At 52.8% G+C, this 23260-nt stretch overlaps 1 protein-coding gene across 1 annotated transcript; it reads left to right on the forward strand.

Annotated features, from left to right (window-relative positions):
- Positions 1-22185: 22185 nt before the first annotated feature.
- Positions 22186-23010, forward strand: NGA_2014200 (phosphatidylinositol kinase; the record flags this gene model as incomplete). Its single annotated transcript, XM_005855252.1, has 1 exon — positions 22186-23010. A coding segment is annotated over one exon (825 nt), but the record flags the coding sequence as incomplete, so codon positions are not given.
- Positions 23011-23260: the final 250 nt, after the last annotated feature.

The raw sequence follows: 23260 nt of genomic DNA on the forward strand, positions 1-23260 counted from the left end.
AATTGCTGGAAGTGGCGGCCATCACGATGCGACGTGGGTGTGGAAGACTCCGGGGTGTTGCGGGAGGAGCGAGGGATTGTGAGGTCCGTCAAGTAGCTGATGAGGATTACTCGCTCTGTCAAGTACTGTAGTACGTTTATATATTCTCGTCTGTCAAGGCGACGTGTCGCGCGGTGTGCCGAGGTCTACCGGGTGCGTGTTGCACGTTCGCTTCTCCTTACTCTTCGTATTATGCCTGCCTCGTGCCGCGGAAGACGCACAACGCGTTCGCGCCGGTGCGAAAGCGGTTGTCCAAGGACATACAGCACTGTGTTGTACAAAGTGTCGAGATGAGTCGACACTAGGCGGGTAGGATGAAGTACCGCATGAATAGTATGTGAAAATATTGGTAGATGAGAAATGACTATGATCGAACCACGCTGCATGCGTTTCCTTGGCCAGACTCTGATCACTGATTAGCCCTCCAGAAAAAGCAAGGATTAGAAACACACACACACACACACACACACAATCACATATACATACAGAGGGCTTGTGAAAACGTTTCCAGAACCATCTCGTGCGTAGTACATGAATATTCTCCCCTTCTCACTTGTTACCCGGAAAACTCGTCGACGTGTTCTCATGAAACGGACCGATCTGTTTTCGGAGTCCTTGAGCCCTCTCGCAGGTGTGAGACCTGCTTGTGTAATTGTTTCTTGTTTGTTCACCTCTTTCTGAGCAAGATGCTGTACCATGCTTACATAATATCCATGATTCAAATACCTAATGCATTTGGTGCGAATGAAAGTTCTGCTTTACGTGCTGGCTTATCAAACCGAGCAGTTCGCTGGAATTGGCCCATGGTCCATCTACCGTGATATCAAAATACGCGACTCAAGCGATACACGGCTCATTAAACATTCTAAGGAATGAGCGGATAAAATCGAGTCGCGCTGATCCTCACCCATATTCGACGCATCAGCCACACGCAGTGCCCACCAGACCTTCAGCTTTTAAGATCTCCGATCTGTGAAGATGGGGAAAAGACAAGTCTCGTACTTCGCGTTCTCCACGTCGCCTGTATCCGGTAAGCCGGCGGCTATACCCCCATCACTCATAGGCATCAGCACGTTGAACGCGCTCCGCGATGCCGAGAAGGTTGCGGATGCGGTGAAGCACGCTGTGTCGAGCGTTGTCAAGTACGTGGACTGCTCATCGGATTCCCAGAACGAGAAGCAAATCGGTAACGCACTTTCGGCGTTTGATCGGTCGTCCTTCTACGTGGGGTCCAAGCTGTCGTGCTGCGACGCCGCGCCCGAGGACGTGACCGAAGCGTGCAAGAGATCGATTACCGAGCTTGGCGTGTCTTACCTAGACAACTACATGATGCACTGGCCTGTGCAGTTGAAGAGCGATTCGAAACCAGTGTCATTGGATGATGGGGACACATATGAGCTTGTCCAGGACGGCGATATGGACTGCATCATGGCAACTTACGAGGCCATGGAGCGCCTTGTGGACCAGGGCCTTGTGCGCTCACTTGGCGTGTCTAACATGGGCATACGAACTTTGAGCGAGCTGCTGTCTCGATGCCGCATCCGCCCAACGGTGCTCGAGGTCGAGATGCACCTGTACCTGGCTCAGCCAAAGCTGCTCGAGTTTTGTCGCGAGGAGAACATCCATGTGGTGGCTAATTCGCCGCCCGGCAAGATGAGAAACCGACATCCTAATGACCCCTCGCTGCTCGATGATCCTGTCTTGCTCCGCATCGCTGAGGAAGCCGTGCGAGCCGCGCAGGTGCTCCTCCGCCGGGGCATCCAGCGCGGCAGGAGCATCACTCGCAAGACGCCGTCCCAGTCTCTCATGGACGAAAACAAGGACTTGCTCGACTGGTGCCTCTCACGGGACCACATGTCGCGCCTGGACGCCCTTGACAAGGGTTCGCGCTTTCCATCGGTTTTGCCATCCATGTGCGACCTTGATCGTGACTCAGAGAACTACGCGGGCGCTGGCCACCCCGTCTCGCAGCCACACCGCACTCCCTGTACCATGGACAAGAATGGGGGTTTCCGGAACCGATTCGAGCGGCCTGGAAAATATCTGAAAACGGATATCCTCGTGCAGCGCGGCGCCCTCTCTGACCTGGCACGCCTCGGTAAATCCATCATTCCCGAGGAATCGCACGGTTCGGCAAATTACCTTATCACCGACTCTGTCGTCGACGCGCTATACGGTGACACCGTGCTAAACGGCCTCAAATCTGCCGGCCTTGACATGACCAAGATCGTCGTCCCAGCAGTGTCTATGGACGAATCTGGCGAGCCGTCTACTGAGCCTAACAAGAACGGCGCCATATTCAACGCGTGCGTTGATCGTGTGCTGGGCAACGGCATCTCTAAGCACTCATGCATTATTTCGCTTGGGGGCGGCGTTATCAACAACCTGTGCGGCGTCATTGCAGCCACCTTGTACCGAGGCATCAAACTCGTGCACTTTACGACCACGACCATGGGGATGCTGGACGCCGCCATCGACTTCAAGCAGGCTTTCAACCATTCTTGCGGGAAGAACCTCGTCGGCGCGTACTACCCAGCCGACCTGATCGTCATGGACCCCGAGTGCCTCAAGACGCTCAGCAATCGACACATGCTCAATGGAGTTGCCGAGGCGCTCAAGCACGGCCTCACCCAATCGTGGGAACTCACGTCTGCCATTGTTGAACCTCTGCGCGGCGACTCGGCGCGCCTCGGAGACAGTAAGTACCTCGAAACCCTGTGCAAGGAAACCATAGAGATCAAGGTGCCGACGCTGACTCATTACAAGGAGTCCGACTTCAATGAAATGGTGCCCCAGTATGGTCACGCAGTCGCACATGCCGTGGAACACCTTTCCTGGGAGGAAGGTCAAGTGCCACTCCTCCACGGTGAGGCCGTCGCAATCGGAATGTGCGTCACTGCCGAGTTGGGCCACCTCCTTGGCCTTTGCGACAAGTCTGTCGTCGACCACCACTACGACCTGGTGGGTACCACTGGCCTGCCCTGCAATGTGCCAGATACCATGAAGGTCAACGATATCCTTCATGTCATGACTTACGATAAGCACTTCATGAGCAAGCCCTGCATGGGTTTCTGCAAGGAAATTGGTGTCATGGCAAAAAACAAAGATGGCTCATACGCATTCTCCGTCGAGATGGAGCCGGTACGTGAGGCCCTTCAGTTAAACATGAGCAAGTGAAGCCGTTGCGCATTACTTTGGAAAAGAAACTGTTCAACAGGCAAAAAAACTGGCTGTCTGACTGCCAGTGGTCGTGAAATTACCTAGGTCTTGTCGATTCAGATAAACAGAAATCGCGGTGAGTTAGTAGTATTTCTTTTCTAGGGATGGGAAAAAGCAGTCCTGATGCCTTCGCGGTCGAGAGGCTAGGAGGAGAAAAAGACTGTCGAGGTCTGGAAGAGTGTGTGAGCAAATGACGGTTACGTATTAACATTTAAATAATGAGAAATTTTTGAGAGGCACAAGTCTATGTCGACAGATGAATTCTGGTCAACAACTAGACTGTAGCCCTGAAAATGAATGGAGAAATAGAAAGAAAGTAAAGTGATGAAATCCGAAAAATAGATGTTTTTTGATACCAATGATTGCGAGGTGAGACAGCGACGTGAAATTGACGTCAAAGCCTTCCAGACAACATAGAGGAAATAAGGGATACGAGGAAAATGAAATGATGATATACCACAGATTTGTTCGTCCCTTCTGTTTTCTGTCTCTTTCTTCGCTCATACGTCATGAAGAAAGACTGAATAAGTCAAGATTACCGTGCCTGTAGAACCATCGCCTAATATCCCTCTTCTTCTCCTTTCTGACTTGTACTTCCGGACGCTATGCCTCATTATCGACCCACAGGTCCCGACTTCATCGGCAGCCCTTTCAATTGTCTTCCCAATGATGGACGTCAGCCGGAAGATTTAAGAATGGAGAGATCATGAGAAGCTACTCTCCTTAGATCAAGTCGACGACGGAAAGGCAAGGCAAGACGATCAGACACGTAGAGTAGGAATGAAGCCAAGTTCCTCATCTCATCGCGGCCTCTCTCACATCCTTCTTTCGTCCTCGCTTCTCCTCCCTCTTCCCTTGACTCCCTGCCTTCTTCTACGTGTCAACATCTGTTTTAGCCCTCTATCGTTTTCAATAACTTCCTCTCTGAAAATCTTTTATAATCCTAATTTCATTGGGTTCCCTTAGATATAGCGTTTATTGAAAATCTACTGTCAGGTTAGTAAGCGAGCACGAGAGAGGAGGAACAGAATTTAGAGAAGCGGCGGAAGAGATGATGAAATGACAACAGTGGGATCTGGAGGGGCAGATAACAGCTGGTTCGAGGGTAATTCTGACCAAAATCGCTTCTTTGGGGTAAGGGACCCTCGTTGACTGGACATAATCCTTCTCCCCTTCTCGCTCCTGCTTATTCTGTCTCCCGCTTTGCGCTGCATGGCGAGACTGTATCGATATATGCACGAGTCATCAGCACAGCGCCGCCATTTTGATGTGAGAAAGTAATGGTGCTTTCTGCGTGTCATAAAATATTCGTTAGGGCTGCTTCTGAAGCGGAGACGTGGCTCACGGCGAAACTTGGATATCCTTGACATCGCACTATTGCAATCGAATTTACGATCTCCCTCAGTGGAAGAAGGAACCAAAGTATAGACTACATCAAATCAGATTGCAGTCGCCTAGGAGGTGATCGTTGAGGGCGAAAAACTTTGATAGCCACAGCGACTCGGCTGCTGAGCCATCTGCTTCGGCGCCCAGTCATTCTCGCTCTATGCAGCGAGATACACGGGGAGAAGGAAAACGTGGCCGAGGGAATAAATCCAATTCTAACCCGTATCGAAAAGTTGCACCAAGTATCGAAAACAACGAAACAGGTATACGACTACCGAACGCTTCCCCCCCCCCGCTTCCTCTATCCCACCTCCACCCTCTCGCTCCATATCTTGTGACACTAAAGAAAACAGCCACGGTAGCGTAAGTATGTGGCGGGTGTGAATATCGCATTTGTTTCTATCCTCTTGCTGCTGATGCGACCTTGGTTGACAGTCTCCGCACATGCCCCTCTCCGCTGCCTGCAGTTAAGTTTCTGGCGCAGACAGATGGGACCTTAACCCTACATTAAATCGCATCATGGAGTTTTGCCGTAGATATGTCTTTGTCTAACAAGTTTGCTCCTAGGGCTACACCGCTTTATTACTTTTGCGACATAGAATCGACAAAGAAAAGCTCATGAACAGGGATGTGTGTCGGGAATTATCGAGGTCGAGGAAAATAATGTCAAGACCGTTATTCTTTGTAGTTTGGCTCACAACTTCTCTCATATCACTCTAATAGATAGTGGGAATGAGAAATCGCGAGTAGGGGGTTTGACAAGTACATGTACATCGAGGGGGGATCACACGCTTGAAGATAAACTCTGTAGGTGAGTTTTGGAAGGGGAAATAGTAAAAATATAAATTATAAGACAACTTAGAGAGGGAGACCCGTTCGCGTAGATTTGTCAACAGAGAGGGGCTCTGACCCATCCGTAATAAGGAGGTGAGGATGCTTGCGGATTGGCGGTACCTCAGGCTACGATGCTCACCATGAGTTTCCACGTCCCTTGGTTTGCACAAGCAATAAATTTGTCTCCCCCGAAAACAACGTCCTGCCAGTCGGAATCTGATGCGCTCGTTTGGCTCGTCCAAGACAGGCCGTCGTGGCTCGTCATCACCCTGTTGCCCGTACCGGTAGAGGATACTGCCACAAACGTCCCGTTTCCCCATGTCACGCCTCGCCATTCATTATCACTGGCGCTCGCTCTTGAGGTCCATACACTGCCATCCGGGCTTGTCATGACGCGGGTGTTGATGGTACCAGTACTGCTCACGGCTACGAACAAGTTTTCTGCGTAGGTCACACTTTGCCATTCGTTGATCGCCGCAGCAGTTTGACTCGACCAGCTAATGCCGTCTGAGCTTGTCATCACCAGAGTGCCAGAAGTGGCACTGGCGACGGCGACGAAGAGACTACCCCCAAACGTGACGTCCCACCAACCCGAATTTGCAGCGGCTGTTCTAGACGTCCAGCTCTCGCCATCAGATCTTGTCATAACCTTGCCGGTTGCCACTGCCACAAAGAGACTGTTGCCGTATGTGACTGACCTCCAAAACGTCTCCTCCCCAGACGTCTGTGAGCGATCCACGTATTCGCATCTACACTGGTTATGACCCATGTCGTTGTAAATCCGACAGCGACCCATTTTGAATCGCCATAGCCGATGCCAGTGTATGCGCTAGAAGTTGGGACGGTCTGTGTCTGACTCCAAGTTGCCCCATCGTCATTGCTGAATGCAATGCTTGAAATCGTAGGGAATCCCACATCGACGGCGACGTACGTTCCGTCGTGGTAGGCAACAGCATTGAGGTTCCCAGTGCTTGTGAAAATACTGTCCCACGATGATCCAGGACCAGGCGCCGGCGGGGCGTGGCAGTAGGTGAGGGGGTTGGGAAGGGAGTGGGCAACGCAGTGGGCGACGCAGTGGGCGCGGCAGTTGGCGTGGCGGTCGGCGACATTGTAGGCGTGGAAGTTGGTGTGCCTGTGGGCGTCGCAGTAGGCGTGGCAGTGGGCGTTGCAGATGGCGAGTGAGTGGGCGACGTAGTAGGCGACGCAGTGGGTGTCGCTGTGGGCGTCGCAGTGGGTGTCTCAGTTGGCGAGCGAGTAGGCATTCCAGTAGGCGTGACAGTGGGGTAGGCCGTGGGCATCGCAGTAGTCAAGGAAGTGGGAGAGGTAATGGGCGACACAGTGGGTGTGGCAGTGGGTGGGCAGTGGGTGTCCCAGTCGGCGTGGCAGTGGGCCGGGCAGTAGGCGACGCAGTGGGTGTCCCAGTCGGCGTGACAGTGGGGCTTGTAGTAGGCGACGCAGTAGGTTTCCCAGTAGGCTTGACAGTGGGCGTGCCAGTGGACGACGTGGTCGGCATCACAGTAGGAATGGTAGTCGGAGAAGACGTTTTAGGCGAGAGCGCTTCGTACACGTTGAAATCGGGATCGAAGATCAGGGGTGTGCACACTCGAATGCAGCAGAAGCACTGACTGGTCACGGTATTCCAGGTGAAGAGGAACGGTGCTTCTTCGCCCCCGTTCAGCGAGCAATATTCATAGCAAGCCTCCGGGGTAACGATTGACTGCAGGTATCGGTCTCCATCTTGGCTGAGAGCTATGATGCCTCCATGCCTGTTGATTCCCGGATGCACCGACAGACGACGGTCCTGAAGGGGGCCAGGCACCCCCCTTGAGAGAACCGCTGGCCCTCACCAAGGAGCACAAAAGGCTGAGTAGGATTGACGGTAGGTGCTGAAGTTGGCGCGCAAGTCGCGGCTTTTTTGAGTTTCGAGTATCGCACTTCTACGATGGCGGTTGGCCAGCGGCGTGATGCATGAGGCGTCTGTAGCATTCACTAGGTAAGCGAAAGCGTCCACCGCCAACATCTCAGGGGCACAATTGTCAGCCTTCACCTTGATACGAAAGCGGCGTACCCCTCCTTTGGATTTGATGATACAAAAGCAACTCCTTCCTCGTACAACATCCTACCTCTCTCATCTTTTCCTTATTGCTACATAGAAACACCCTGCCTCTCAACTTCAATTTCTTACGTCAATCACTTCGCTAACTTCAGCGCCTACATCGCTCATTTCTCATCATCTTCTTCTCTCCTCTTCCTGCAATTAGTATTCATCTTGACCCCTCTTTCCTCGCAAAGATCGTTGGAAACATTGCAGCCTCCCAAGGCCTGAACGATGGTTGCAAAGGAGAGTACAAGAGAAGCCGAGAGTGACCATGCCAACAAAACGACCTTTTCTGCGTCGCAGACACAAGTTTCATTCTTCCTTAATCATCGGATGCAAGCAGAGCCAAAATGCGTACCTTGAAAAGATAGTCGCTTGATCTCTCCCCTGGGAGCCAGATCGAGCGTGCAACTCCATAAAAACGTCTCGGTTCCTTTTCTTATGCATCCCTCTCTTCTTTTTGAGGCCCTCTCGATCTCCCTCCATTCCAGGAGGGAAAAGAGAGAAGGGCGAGGGGAAGGAAAGGAGGGGAGGGCGGGAGGGAAGACTAGCCGTAGTATCCCCCACGGAGACCTATTATTTTAGCTTCCCGTCAAAAAAAAGAGAGAAGAGCCCGCAAACGGAGGAGAGGATCGAGAGCAGGCCTACGAGGAGGTAGGAAGATAATAATAAGGGTGAAAAGAAGAAACTTAGGAAGGGGGGACAGGAGGGTGACAAGGAGGACGAAAGAAAGGGAGGGAGGGAGGGAGGAGAAGAGCAACGAGAAAATGGGTGGCCACATGCAGATTAGACGTCACCTTTGACAAACGTCTTAAGATCTCACCTGAATGTGATTGCTCTCTCTCCCTCCTTCCCTCCTTCCCTCCCTCCTTCCCTCCTTCCCTCCCTACCGTACTTGTTGTCGTCGATGGTACTTTTTCGCTCTTTAGCCTCTCCCTTTCCCTCCCTGTCCCCCTTTCAGAAGCTACCTTTGATCTCCAGGTCATGCCAAGACAGGTTTGAGATGGTGGCACAAGCGGAAGAGGGAAAGACGGCATCCGTCACCATCCCTTATGCTAAACAAGTTCTCTTATTCTAAGTTTAGCCCCTTCTCTGATCCTATCTTTTATCCTAGCCTTTAGCCTAACCCTAGCCCTAATCCTAACCATGACGAATCAGGTTTCTGGCCAAGGCAAGAAATTAATGAGGGCCACGTTCCTTGCAAGAGACTGCTAATTGTGCTCTCAACACGATTAATACATTAGGGGCAGTTTTTGCCACCCTACCATTCGTTTACGTGATATTATACTAACTCAGGAACTATTTTGTGAGCGGTAGTTTGATGCGCACCGAAAACTTTCTGATGTCGCGAGTTGACAACAAGATGTTGCTCTCGCGCTTCGGCGACAGACCCAGGTATAGAAGACTAGGCAAACTAATGTGCTATTTCTCAACTTTGCAGCACACACTGGCTCCGAATTCATCGCGGCATGATCAACAGGGTCGCGGGTGTGGACGACTTTGGCTTCTTCTACTCCTCACCGATATTATTGGAGGAGATTGATTTCTTGTAGCGTGGTTTCTAAGGGCCCTGCAGGCGAATTACTATCCCCCGTCCGGACAGAACCCGGCCTGCCGTGTAGCCAGCCTTACAAATACATGCAGGCGGCCCTTTTACAGGGCGAAAAGAAGCAAGAAATGGTCCCATCTGATCGTTACAACGTAGCATATGGTACGTGACGGCATGGACAGGTCTAGTATACTAGAAGAAATGTGCCCGTTGGGTTTTAGAACCCAGGGTTGGAACCATAGCTCCTGGAAAATCATCCATGTCGTGCCATCAATCGACACATTTTTTCTTTTCCGGAATGCATGACGGTCGTCACTGTGCCCAGAGGAGTTCTCCTGAAATTCAATCTTAACCTCACTCAATTTTCGCCACTAGTTATATTTTACCTGAATGGAATCGCTCAGCTATACCCTTGGAACGGTACGTATCAGACTTTCAAGAGTATTGATCGAAATTTACTGGGGTGTTTGAATTGCTTCATAATTTCCATCAAATCTCTAGATCACGGCACCTAAAGACATCTCGGTACCCTCACGACAGCCTTCATTACCGCCGCGCCTTATTTTGCGCAGCGTTTCTGTGGGACGAATAGGCAGCATGACTTTGAAAATTGTGCGTCTTAGTAGCATGCTAGTTCTCATTACAATAATGTTGCTTTTTTTATTTGTCCCAATTTGCGTAAGTGCTCACCATGGATAATGGCCTGTCGTGCCCTCGCGCTCGCGCTCACGTCCCCTCCTGTCTGTCTATCTTCTTCGCGGGCAGTCTTTTCTCTCACGTTCATGGCAACCAACTTGCTGTTCCAAAGCTTGCTCGTGCGGTATGCCAAAACTGCCGGTAAGTGCAGCATCACCTTTCGGATCGTCCTGCCGCTCGCTCTTCTACTCTCGATATTCGCTGCCACCGCGGTATTGGTTCTCGTCAAAGATGCCTCCCGGGACGGAATGTTCAGCTTCACTGCCTTAAGCGTGGCACTCTGCGGCTTCTGCACCTCTGTCCTCCAGGCGGCGATCTTCGGCTATGCGGCGGCTTCCCCCCCCGATACACGCAAGCCATGATGGCGGGACAGGGGCTCGCTGGCCTCATCGTGGCCGCAGCAGGCTTGGCCACAGCCGCGAGCAGCCGAGCCAACGGTGCCTGCGCTGGTGTGCATCTGACGGAGGAGGGACCCGGACAAGGAGAGCAAATGGCGGCCTGCTCGGCTTACCAGGAGATCGACTACCACGCCTTGGCGTACTTCGGGACGGCCGTGGTCATATTGGGGGTCTGCATCGTCTCCTTCCTTTACCTGGAGCGCTTGCCTTTGGCGCAGTTCTTTGTGGGCTATAACAAGCGCCACGTCCACAGCCCCAGAGGAGCAGCGGGTGGAGGGTCCAAAGCGACCTTGGGGCTTGGCGGCAACAGGAGTGGGAGCGGCAAAGGCGATGACGCGTCAGTCGTGGAGAGCGGCCTCCGTGCCCTGCCGATGGCGGTGCGTTCCGGAGCCGGAGGAGAGGGGGCTGCGGATAAGGAAGCGGTCGGTGTCGATGGGGAACAAGGGGAGGAAGCCAGCGACGAGGAGAGCAGTGTTGGTCTCGTGGGGGTGCTGCCCAACACGGACCCCTGCGCTCTCCTGTCCCGTGTGGATTCGTCCTTGTCACTCTTGAGCGCCCATGGAGAGGACGAGCGAGGTGACGGCAATGAGGAGTCAGAGTCGTGGGGGAACACCACACTGCACGACATAAAAAGCTCTGTGCGCACGCACCAGCACGTGTCATTTCTCGTTCTTCTTCGCCGCCTTGGGTCTCCAGGCCTGGCAGTCTTCCTCGTTTTTTCCATCACCCTGGCCCTCTTTCCATCCACCACGGTACACATCGTCTCTGTGCGACGCTGCCAAGGCAGAGGGGTCTTTTATGACCAAGCTTTCGTCCCCTTCCAGTTCCTTCTCTTCAATCTGGGCGACTGGGGAGGTCGCACCCTCGCCGGCCACCTCCCCTCGCCCTTTCTTGTGCCCGCTCACCGATTGAGCTTCTATGCAGCGGCCAGGGTAGTATTCTTGCCGCTTTTCTTGCTCTGCAACGTAGACGACTCAGCATTTCCTATAGTCTTTGCGGCGGACTGGTGGCCAATGCTCTTCATGCTTTTCTTTTCGCTCAGCAACGGCTATCTCTCATCTTTAGCTATGATGCGAGGGCCTGCACAGCTGACCGTAGATCAGGCAGAGCGAGGTGGGAACGTGATGGTTCTGTTGATGACGGCTGGTCTGAGCGCGGGGTCTGTGCTCTCTTTTCTTGTTTCGGCTGTAAGCCTTAACAAGTTCTAAATTTCGGGGTACATATATTGTCGAAAGACTCTGTAGATATGAAAAATCCAACTCATGACGAATATAATGCCCAATGAAATTTTACAAACGCTTTTGTAGACGGTGTTAAGGTGGAAATGCACAGCAGTTGTAGGAATTGTCAATTTCTACCTGGTTTCCATCGTTTTATTGGTACGTCTGTCCACCACTTTGCGGGGCAAGTTCACCACGCAAACCAATCATATTTTGTTGATGAATATGATTGATGGCAAACTGGCCCGCAATATAGCCACATGTCGGGGACGTACCACTTCCATGGTCCTTTTTGCGGACGCACGGTGGCTGAACCTCCTCTATCCAACAACTTTCTTGAACGAGCACCTAAAATCATACTCTGTAGTAACGATTTACAGGATGAAAACAACTAGAGTCCTGTATTTCTATACTTTTATTGCCATACAACCTGGCATCAGTCCTTGTTCGCGATTTTCCTAACATTTCTCCCCCCAAAAAGGCTTTCTTCAACAGGTGCTTACACATCGCCAAACAGTGCCCCCAGCGGCTCTACCTTCAGCTCTCACGAAATATACGCACCCCGCCTAAAATAACACAGGAGCCATGAAGAGTAATCGTAAAGCCATGGCCATCTCATCATTAAGCGTGGCGCTGTGCACGCTATCTCAGTCGGGATCTCGTATAACGGATAAGAAAGAGGCAATCCGCTTTATTACAGAGACTGTATCGGACTCCAAACGCGCCGCTGCCTTAACGAAAAAAGGGCGATGGGAGGAGGTAGTGTGGTCAACTCTCATGTATGTCAAGCATGAAGGACGGAGCAACAAACAAAAGCGTGCGCAACAAGAGGACGTTGGGCTCTTCCTGGTGTCGGTTGTCCGACGGGCCCCACTCCGGGAAGGGGCATGGCCCCTAGTTCCCCTTGTCGAGGCTCTCGTCACGGATGCCCTGCTGCGGATGGACCAGGAGGCTACAGTTGGGAGTGCCTTACAACTGCTAGAAATATTGCTGAAAGAGGCCAAATATTGCGAGGGCATGAGTCGGGGCCTAGCAGAGCGATGCATGCAAAGATTGATGCGCTCTTTGGAGGAGGACGATGAGAGAAATGGGTTGGACCAGACCTCCATCTCCCGCGCGCGGTCACTCGCGAATCTGATAGCCAACTATCGCCGAGACTTTGTCCTCGAGGGCGACAGATCGGGCGGAAGGGAATCATTTTTGCGGGGCGTGGTGCGCTTCGCGGGCAGGTGGGCGGGGCGGCACGGGATCGCCGAGGCCCGCAAAGCCGGTGTCAACGCCTTCCCGGACGTGGCAGAGGAAGTGCTGGCCACCATAAATGCCTTGCTCCTCAAGTACGGCGTAGATTGCGCCCCCCACTTGGCCATGGGCGGCCACGACCAAGATATGAGCTACGGCGAGGCGGTCCTGAGCCTGGCACTCCAGTGCTTGCCCAATCTGCGGGCCTCCAAGATTCCCACCTTCTTCGAACACGTCCGCCTCCAACTCCATCTAGCCCGCGCTCGGCTCGCTTTTGCACACCCGTGGCTTCTGGATGCTGGCGATTACATGGCGCACAATCTCGACAACGTATGGGAGGTGGTTGTGCAGGACTGTCTGGTCAATGCCGGCCAGCACGTGCGGGCGCACGGTGCTGGCGGGAAGAAGGGTAGAGAGGAAACCTGGGTGCCGTTGGAGTATCGAGGGCGTTTGAGTCTGGTCCTGGCAGCGGAGGTTTTGTTCGCGATACGGGCTTTGAGAGTGACGTGCGTGGACGGGCAGGAGCCCCCCGGAACAAGTGTGGCCGTTGAGAGTGGAGAGAAGGCACGCGGAGGTGGTGAGACAGAGGTCTTGCGCGGAGAGGAATGTTTGGATGGGGATCAAGGGGGTGGAAGAATGCGTGGACCGGGGCAGATGCGGAAACGGCAGCGGCTGGCGAGCAGCAGGGGGGAAGCCGGGGTTAGCTCGATAGCTCGGGAGGCCGGATCGGGCTCGGATCCGGTCAAGGAGGACCCCATGGGCCGCATATACCACGTCTTGCGCATGGCTTCGAAGGGGAACGTGGGCAGCAGGGAGGATAGTGCCAGGCTTGGGAGACGTGTGCAGGCAGGTTGTCGGGCGGGTTTCTCGGATGGCGACCAAGTGAGGTCACACGGACAGGCCGATGCGAGCCTAGCTACTCAAAATCCAGGCTCACAGCCCACCGTCAAGGGCACTCAAGATCGAGTAGACGGGGGGGTTGGCTCTGGGGGCGCGAGGGTGAGTGTCATTCTGGCTCACTTGCAACTTTTGGCCGCCGTCTTGGAGAACTTGCCTTCGGGCGGAGAGCTCTGGGTGCTTTGCGAGACTGTCGAAGGAGAGGGCTTTGTGGAGCTTGTAGGCGTACTGGAGAACCTGTTGGTATCACGACGGGAAAGTGTGCTTCTCCTGTGGACCTTGGTGGCATTGCTCGCACTGGCTCACGTCTGCACTCGCCGCCCGATGCCGGTATTCCCGTCGGCCCAGCTCGGTGCTGCTTGGGGTCGAGTCCTCCATACCATCCTCCGTCCTGATCTGAAATGCTGGTCAGCTACAGGCCGTCTAGATTCTCAACGGGTAGGACTGGGTGACGGCGTTCTCCGACTGCTAATCAAACTGGTAAGCCACCCTATTCTCCTAAGCGAGGCTACACTAGCGAGAAATCAAGACCTACTGTGGAGATTGCCGGCGTTTCAAAGCGTGCAGGACTCTTTGAGTGCCATAAATTTGTTGCATGCTTTGCTACAGCGGGGGGAGATATCGGACGGCCATGATAGTATAGCCTCAGTTTTTTTTGGGTCCACGGGTGTAGTCAGTACGAGTGTGCCATGTGTTTTTTTGGACCACGCCCACCTTTCAAATGGTGGGGTACGTGGAAATGGAGAGAGCAGTGAAGAAAATGAGAACCTGCTCAGGAAAAGGCAGATGATGCTACCTCAGGCTCGAAGTCGCGCGGAGCGCGTGAGCGATTTTTTAATGGGATTTCTTAGCCTTCAGCTCTTCCGATCGCATGCTTCGATCATAGATCGGTGTCGAGCTATTGCTCGGGCTATGGCAGCATTGGTGGACTTAATTGGGGCTTCTCGCTATCGACTGCGCACGGTGACTGATGAGGACGGTACGCAAGCAGAAAATTGTGCGTTACCCTGGACAGTGGAGTCGTCATTTGCCGTCGGAAAACTGAGGTGGTCTCTCTCGAGTCCCTGGCGAGTGCTTGCGGAAGAAGAAGGGAGGCGGCGCAAGGCTCGGTCGTTAGGAAGTCACACTGAAGCCGAAGGAGGGAGTAGTCTCGATGAGAGTGGGACTATTCGACATTTCTTTTGCATCCACGGAGAGCGCAATCTATGGCGAGACCTGACAAGGAGTATCGATGACGCAGGGACAACGTTTCAAACGGGAGCGACTTTCTCCACGTCTGGTATGGCCTCAACAAAAGCAGCCGCTACAGGATATTCCACAACTCCTACTCGAGGCTTCAGTCCTGATCTACGGGGTATTACGGTGCCTAGTGCCTCTACTAAGACAGCCAAGCTCTGTTCTGCAGGCGGACACCCTTTGCGACGCCGATGCCACGGGCGGAGATTTGAGGAAAATGATATTCTCGGTGATGCGAGGGCAGTCCAAATGAATAGAGTTGCAGTGCGTGCTGTACGACATGTGGAGGCCTGGACAGAAGCAATACGCTCCTTACTGTTTGGAAGCAGCGCGCAAAAGGGATCTTTCAGTCGTGAATGTATGGCTTCCACGAACACCCAGGCTCAAGTCAAAAATACTTCGATCGCTTCAAATATTGACGGTGTGCATATTTCCTGCTATTTATTGATAGAAACGCTTTTTCTTCTCTTGGCCGTGAGAGTGGATGAGGCAACGGTTGAAGCAGGTGAGCTAAAGGACGAAAACGATTCTTTGGACGCTGTTGAGGATGAACAGCCTTCTGACTGTTCACGTGTAGTTCTCATGACTACAAGAGTTGAAGAATTACTGGGAAGAATGCAAGATTGCTTACATTACCTATCGTGGCCTGGCATGGGAAAATGCGAGGGGCTGTCACGCAGTCAGCGAGGACTTAGGGAAGAAGCTGAAGGGTTTGGAGAGAAGGCGGTTCCAGGGGCAGTGGCAGAAGCGGGAACCTTGGTGCTCGACGTGTCTAGGTCTCTTCTTGAGGAGTTGCCTCTTACTTTCGCGATCGATGGTGTGGGGGGCTTAGAGAAGACTGGCTTGTGGGTAGAAAGTACCGAGGGCCTGGGTGGAGGGCTGTTTGGAGAGGAAAAGCTGCCCAGAGGAGCACACGACGTGTTGCGTTTTTTCCGGAGCCGTATTGATGAAGCGTTGAGCCTAATACTTCCTGAAGGGTCGGGAGAGGTAATACATGGAAACAGCTACGATGAAACTGATATTGCACGTGGGGAAGCAGACGAGGAAGGAGGGTATTTGAGTGATGGAGAAACATCTTCATCGTTTAAATATCGCCATTTAAATTCAACCTACAGAGATGAGGATGACCTGATGGCTGATTCCGATGACGAGGACGAGGTAAAGGAGCTCTCCTATGTAGCGCTGGCTTCACAGCGACAACCGTTGACACAGCATCGCGGCAAGGGTATCAGAGTAAGGATGGGCCATGTTGAAGGAAGGCAACTGCGTCGAGAGAATTGTGCGTTTGCCTGGGAAATTTCAAAGAACAGCCCTTTCTCGGCGCGCCAATTAGCTGCTTGGGCCCGCCTAGCCCTCGTTCTGAACCCGACCAATCCGTGCGCATATCGGTATATCAAAGCCGCAAGCTCAATCTTGCTTGACGACCGGGATTTGGATTTAGCCAAATTATGGTTTGAGACCTTATTCCTCATGGCAGATCCAGAGGACTATGTTCAACATTTGGCGGAGCTTCAAGGATGGGTCAATCACGACCCAAGCGCTGTTGCTCTGTCTTTTGAGAGCACCGCTCGACGTGAGGTAACTACAGGGCAAGAAATCCGATTGAACTGCCTCTGGCGACTTCTTCAGCAGCTTTGTAGTCGAAAGAGTCCAAGCTGGTTAGTGGAAGGGCTAGGTTTTGTACAAGACCGCCTGTGGTCCTCTTTCACATTAGTTGAAAGGGAAGAATTGAGCTGGTACAACCGATGCATGGAAACGGATGCCAGACATGCACTTTTTGAAGCGTCAAATGCTGTGCGAGGCGATGACGGGACACGTAAACTTTTCTTGACCTGCTTGGTACACAGTGCTCGGCATGGAGACAGTGAGGTCCGTCTGTCCATGTCCCGCGCCTTGCCTGCAGTCTTTCTCGTCTACCCCAATAGCCTGAGTGTTTGGGAGCAGTACCGTCGACAAGGTGTACTTTCGGGGCCGGGAGAGGGTCCAGACACCAAGGATAGGGCGAGTACTGGTTCTCGGTCCCATGTAACATTGTCGCAGTCGACTCTCTCTACTCTACATGTCTTGCAGCGCCGCTTGGGACTCTTGATGGCCTTCGGCACAGCAGCGCAAGCTTCCCACAAGGTGACGCGTTTGGCCATCCTTACTCTCTGTCGATGGTGGGGTTCACCAACCGGAGCAATGACTGGAACACACAGCAAAATTGCGGAGCTGCAAGCAGCAAAAATGGTGAGACCCATGGTGGAAGCCGTGATTTCCTCGATCGCTGGTGGACTCGAGTACCCATCGGTGGCGGCATTATTGCGGGAACACCTTATTTTCTTACTGCACGAATGGCTCGTCGTCCATCGCTTACCATTATTAGATTTTCCCCTACACATGCTACTTCTCGACCCAGAGAGTGGAGAATTTCCTTTGGGGGAAACAGAAGACGAGTGGAGAGGACATGGAAGAAGAGCCTCCAAGACTGAGGAGGGGGAAGAGGACGTGGGTTCAGCGGGAGTCCCTGTATGTTTAAATATCACTGGTGCTAGATGCAGTAGATTTAATATGCAATATGGCGATGTTACAAAAGAGCAAGAAGCTCTCCTTCAAGCTTTCGTCGGAAGCACGCTTTCCATCCTGGTACCCATAGCATGCCTAGCCTCCGGGGGTGATCCTCCGACGTACCGGTTGGACCTCTTGGACAATCTGGCACTGGCCGCAGGTTCCCTGCATCGGAATCAGAAGAGGAAAGCGACGTCTCGTGCGTCAAGGAAGGATGAGCACGAAGATCCGACGATGTTCCGGGAAGGCCGCATTGCGAGCCTCATAAGTGCGTATATAGTGGAAATCAAAGCCCTTGAATTTCTGCTTTTGAGCGCATCCACCGTCCATAAGAACGCTGGACTTCAGCTCGCTGATTTACAAGGCTTTCTTCAAAGGTCCTTTCCCAAAGCAGGGGAAGAAGAACTTAATAGTAGAGCAGGACTCGACCCGGAACGTTTTCCGCAGGATGTAATAGTAAGCATGTTGGATTTACTGAGCACAGAACCACCTCTTGCTTCACTGCCCTCTGGCGCGACAAGCAAGAGCGCCCTCTGCAATCTTGAGCCTAGTGCCTTAGGTCCAGCACTTCAGGCCTTGGCCGAGCGTATCTTGGGGGCATCACGGGTACGTCGCACTATTAGCAATAATGAGCGGGGAAAGGAAGATAGTGACGTAGTGGACTTGACGGAGCTGTGGTCGAATTGCAATCCAGTGGAGCTTTTGTTCCACCTTAAGGTTCGTCTCGCGCAAGCATCAAATCCTGTTCGCGCTCAACGCCTTCTGGAGGTGACCAAGGAATTACTAATGAACCTCGGACCAGTAGCTCAGTCTCCAGCTGCGCTGCACGTGTGCATTCACCTGATGCTGTGGGCTCTGGAACGTCACGCATTTGCCCTCACACTCTCGGTGCTAGATATGCTAGAGAGCTACCTAGATGCTGTTTTGGATCATAGGAGTGCAGATGGCCACCCAGTCGGGGCCGAACGTTTGCGCGTGCATTTAGGCGGCCTGGTAGTTTCGCTTTTTACAATATTGGTTCAATTACGGGTCTGCACACATCGACGTCCGAGCGTGGGGGGGACGGACCTGCATGATGATGATGTAATATCGGAGAGCTCATTGTTGATGTTACCATTGCACTTATTTACCCCCTCCATCAATGAGCGGGCTTCTTCGTCATTCGTCCTCACCGAAGATGAGACGGGAGCTATCGCAGCAAAAGTAGTTTGTATCCTGCATCGCTTGATAATACAAGAAAGCAGTCTGAAGCGTTATATTTGTGACCTCGATCCTCTGCCTAGGCTTACCATTGGCAGCTGGTTTCGGGAGTCGGATGCGTTGGAGCATACACTGGAGGAAGTTCGCGTAGCTATTGTGCGGGCTACAACAAGTGCCACAATAAAATGCGGCACAATAGACCAAGGGGAATCACGTCGACAGCTTATTGCTCATGCGAAGCGCTTTACCGTCACATTGGCGCGAAGTGCTGGACAGGGTCGTGCGGGACAATTTACCCGCTTGGTAGCCCTCCAAGCGTTGCTGCACCGCTTAAGTCCTATCCAAACTTCCGCAGATGATCTTTACCCATCTCAAGTGACTCCTTTGGATCCTGGACCAGAGGTCCGCCGCCTCTTAGTACCTGCATTGCTAAGCTTGTGTCGACCTCGGGAGTGGGAGAAAAGGTCCCTTGGTGGAAGGTCAGATTTATCAGGAGCCTCGCACAGGTCCGGTGGCAGTGGCACGGAGGAAATATCCATTCGACTAGAGGCTGCCCGTGTCTTGGGAGCTCTCGGTGCAGTCCCACCCAGCGAATTAGTTCTATGGGTACCTGCAACTCATATTGACCAAATCCATGGAAACAAAAGTACAAGCACAAGCAATTGGAAGAAGAGATCATTCGGCGCTGGCTCCTCCCGTCGCTCCCTAGGTGCTTCGTTACCTGCACCTCCTCCACTTCTCCTGCCCGCAACACCATGCGAATCTATTGTGGGCAAGGCACTAAAGATTCTGTTGGGACTTTTGACAAGCTCGGACGCTCATGCTGTACAACTTGCTGTCCTAACCCTTCGAAGCACATTGCTTCGGTCAAAGTACGACGAGACAAAAAGCCAGAAGGAAAACAGCGACTTAAATGCAGACTCTGGTCGAGCTGTACAAAATTTTGAGATACGGCCTTGGATGAAAACGATTTGGAAGTCACGACAGCACGACGCGGTCTTTGACGAGCAAGAGGCGGCCTTGTTACAGTCGTTCGAACGGTCTTCCACCAAGAGTCGCATTCGCGACACGGAGGCATCGTACCGATGCGATGTAGGGCAAAGAGAAGCATTCGCAGCGTCGTATTTGGTGTCTTCAAGCGAAAAACGGCTTGAAACTCTCTTTCCCAATGCTATTCGTCCAGTTGATGCAACTTTTCCGCGTGCTAACAACAAGTGGTGCAGTCGACGGATTTGGGACCCTCGTCGGCTACCGTACGAGGACTGGATCACACAGCTAGTTTGGACGCTGGCACAGGAAGTTATGGTTCGAGCGTCCGGGCGAGAAATCGAGAATCACCTCGACAATTGCGAACAGGACGAGAGTGAGTTGACTACAGTGCGCCGATTTCTGATCCAGTGTAGTGGAACCTGCCGAAGTCAGCCGGTGCTGGCAGAGGTATTGTTGCCCGTTGCATTATTCTGTCTTGTGCGACTGGAAAGAGATTGCTCGTTGACAGCAGTGAATGCAAGACAATCATTCAATACGCGCGAGAGGGCAGATCAGCAGCAGCAAGGAGAGGACGAGGAAAAAATAACACGCGAATGGGTCTGTCAGCAGCTGACGCGATGCATTCGACTGTGCCTTTCCCGAGCAAGCCCCCGTCCATCGCAAGCCTTAATTAGCGCGCTGACTTTCCTTCGTATGCAAAGCATCCATGAAGCTTTGCAGGTACGCTTTCCTTCTTCTCCCCTTGTCGGCAAATCTGTTCGACGCAAAAGCACTGAACGCACCAGTCCTTCTCCTGCTCATCTCGAAGCACACGAGGCTGTTGCAGCTGTGGGGGGCATGATGGGCTTGGGGTTGAACAAGCTGGAAATAGCGCGAGCGGCGATTCGATGTGGTGCGCTGACTGCAGCGACACTTTATTTGGAGCTTCACGTGGAGGACGAACGACAGCACGATCAGCTTCAGGCCCGTCAATCAGGAATTCATGAAGGAGCACACGATGGGACGGGCAGAACACAAGACTACAGTCGCTCCGTGGACCGTATAAGCAGAGGTATCTGCATCAGCAGAGGCAAAAAAGGTTATGGAAAGCAGGACAAATCCACTCTGTTATTGGGCGAGGTCGGGGAAGTCGAATCCCTTCTCCTTCGTATATCGGGTCGTCTCGCGGAGCCTGATGGAGCAGATGGTGTACAAGAAGGTACTGGCCTTGAAGGGAGGATGCGAGCGGCAGCTGCGCAGGGAAGCCCTGATTGGCGCCAAGCTTTGGCAGAGCATGACTGCCTTCTTCAGCGTTGGCAAGGACAAAATGCTAGCAGAGCGTCCCATAGCTCTACCTCCTGTTCGTATTTTCCGGCGAATGATAGCAAAGATACTGCAATTTCTGCGGGATCGGCGATTGCTCTGCAGAAACTGGATTTAGGCCATGTTCTGGACACATATTTGGCTGGGCTGAAGACGCGTACGGACATCGGTCATGAAACAGCTTTACGGGAGTTGGAATTTGAAACCTCATGGCGGGCCTGTCGATGGCAACAATTCCCTATCGCGAATTATAATCAGTCCTCCTTATCAGCCCTTTGGGGTCCAAATGTATGTGTGGCTCGGCATCAACCATCCTTACTGGCTACTACAGCACACAATTTTGGGAATACAGCCCTGCCTCTGAGCCTTGATGACGATCAATCAATTCAAGCTTGGCATCAAGAGGGCAATGCTGTGGAAGACCTAGCGGGTGGGCCGTCTCTGAGTCTTCTACGACGACACCGCTATCATGAGCATATTCATGCGGGGCTGCGAGCCTTAGCGGCCGGAGACAATGCAATTCTCTCACAAAATCTGCGGGCAGCGCGTCTAGGATTGCTTAGTTGCTTGGCTGAGGAGATAGCCTCAGAACCTAGTCGCTTCCTGTCGCCTGTCTTAGCCCGTTTACAGTCGCTACAGGAGATGGAAGAGGTGGCAGCCCTGCGAGCAGTTTTTACCTGCAGAATGGCGAAAAGTAATCATGCGAGAGATCTGCACGCCGCCAGTCTGCAACAGCTATCGGGGCAAGAAGATTACGATGCTATGGCTTGCAATATTAATGCCACATCCTCCTATTCTGGCATTCATAGCAGAGAAAAAGGGCGCGCGTTGATAGATATTTGGCAGGCACGGTCGCACGGTGCGATTGAGGATGACTTCGAGCTTGCCGAACCGGTGCTGGCCGTACAAGAAGTGCTGATTCGAGCGCTTTGTCCGCCCTTAGATTGTCATCAAGCGCTTGTGCGTCATGCGCAAGGTATAGCCGCAGCTGCGCGTGCGGCAGGAAATTTGACCATCGCGGCGAGTGTGATGGACAGAGTGGAGAGCCTTCTACTTGCCCCTGGTGCTAGCCCGAATGGAGTATTGACAGTGGAGCGCTGCGTCTGCAAGCTTGAACAAGCCCGTATCCTCTGGGCAAACGGGAAAGGAGACCTTGCCATCCGAACTGTGACAGCTCTGGCTCCTGCCTTGGAGACTTTGGACCAAGACGTCTCTAAAAAATGTTCAGATGAAGCCAGGGTACGCGGATTGGAGATTCAGGCTCGACAACTAGCGGGGCGGTGGATGGCGATAGCCCGATCCGAAAGCACGCAACGTATCATCGACGGACATTTACGGCCCGCCGTAGATCGAGCTGGTGCAGATGGAGGCACGCCCGCGCAGCGTCGACAGGCTCATTTGACACTGGCCGATTTTCTCACTGACTTGTATCAACGTCGCTCTGAACGTCTGAAATCTGACGAAATGGTACGACAGGCAGAGTTACTGCAGCAGCGTAAAGTGGAGCTTGAAGTCAGGCAACGGGAATACGAAGGGGTTAGCGAAAAAGATCCGAAATGCAATGAACTCAGACGGCGAATTGGAAGCTTAAAGAAAGAGTTAGCGCTGGATGAAGCCGATTTTAAGGCACAGGTTGACTCTTTATCTGGGATCCTTCTTGATGCGTTGAAGCATTTCAGACAAGCACTGTGCTTTGACGGTTTGGTGGGAGGTGGGCACCGGCGGAAAACTACAAAGAACAGTTGCGAAGGTCGTCCTGTCCTAGCGAGCGACTCAGAGGCAAAAGAGCACGAAGAGGAAGATGGCTCGGGATGTGGAGATGATGATGACTTGGGACCCATCTTCAAGGTTGTAGCGCTTTGGTTCGATCCAGTCAATGCAGGAAGCCTTGTCGTGAATGCAGAGCTTGCCAAGCTGGTTTTAGAGATTCCCACTTACAAGGTTGTACCATTGATATATCAGATTTTATCGCGATTGGGCTCGGGTACTCGTGAATTCAGCAGCGCTGTAGAATTGCTAGTTTTCCGGACTTGCAAAGAACACCCCCACCATACCCTGCTCCAGCTTTTCGCTCTTCGGCACGGGAAGACGCTCAATTCGGCTGCAGCCCGAGAAACCTACAATCGTATGGCGCACCTGGAAGAGAAGGTCCAAGCAGCGCAAGGAATCTTGAATCGCTTGCTGTCTAGTGGTTGCCCCGTCTTGGCGGCTCTCGTCACCAACACAGAAAAACTTCTTGACGGGTACATCAAATTGGCTTCGATCAAGCGCACGCAGGAGATGAAGCAGTCCCGGAACCTGTCTTTTGTGTCCCTTACCGCCGAGCCGGCCGTTGTCCGTAGTTTTCCGGACATTCTGCGACGTGGCGCCGAAGGTCCTAGAAGCGGAACTTCGAGCAGCGGCGTCACTT

This window comes from Nannochloropsis gaditana (assembly GCF_000240725.1).
Source record: "Nannochloropsis gaditana CCMP526 unplaced genomic scaffold scaffold246, whole genome shotgun sequence".
In the NCBI taxonomy this organism is placed as follows: Eukaryota; class Eustigmatophyceae; order Eustigmatales; family Monodopsidaceae; genus Microchloropsis; species Microchloropsis gaditana.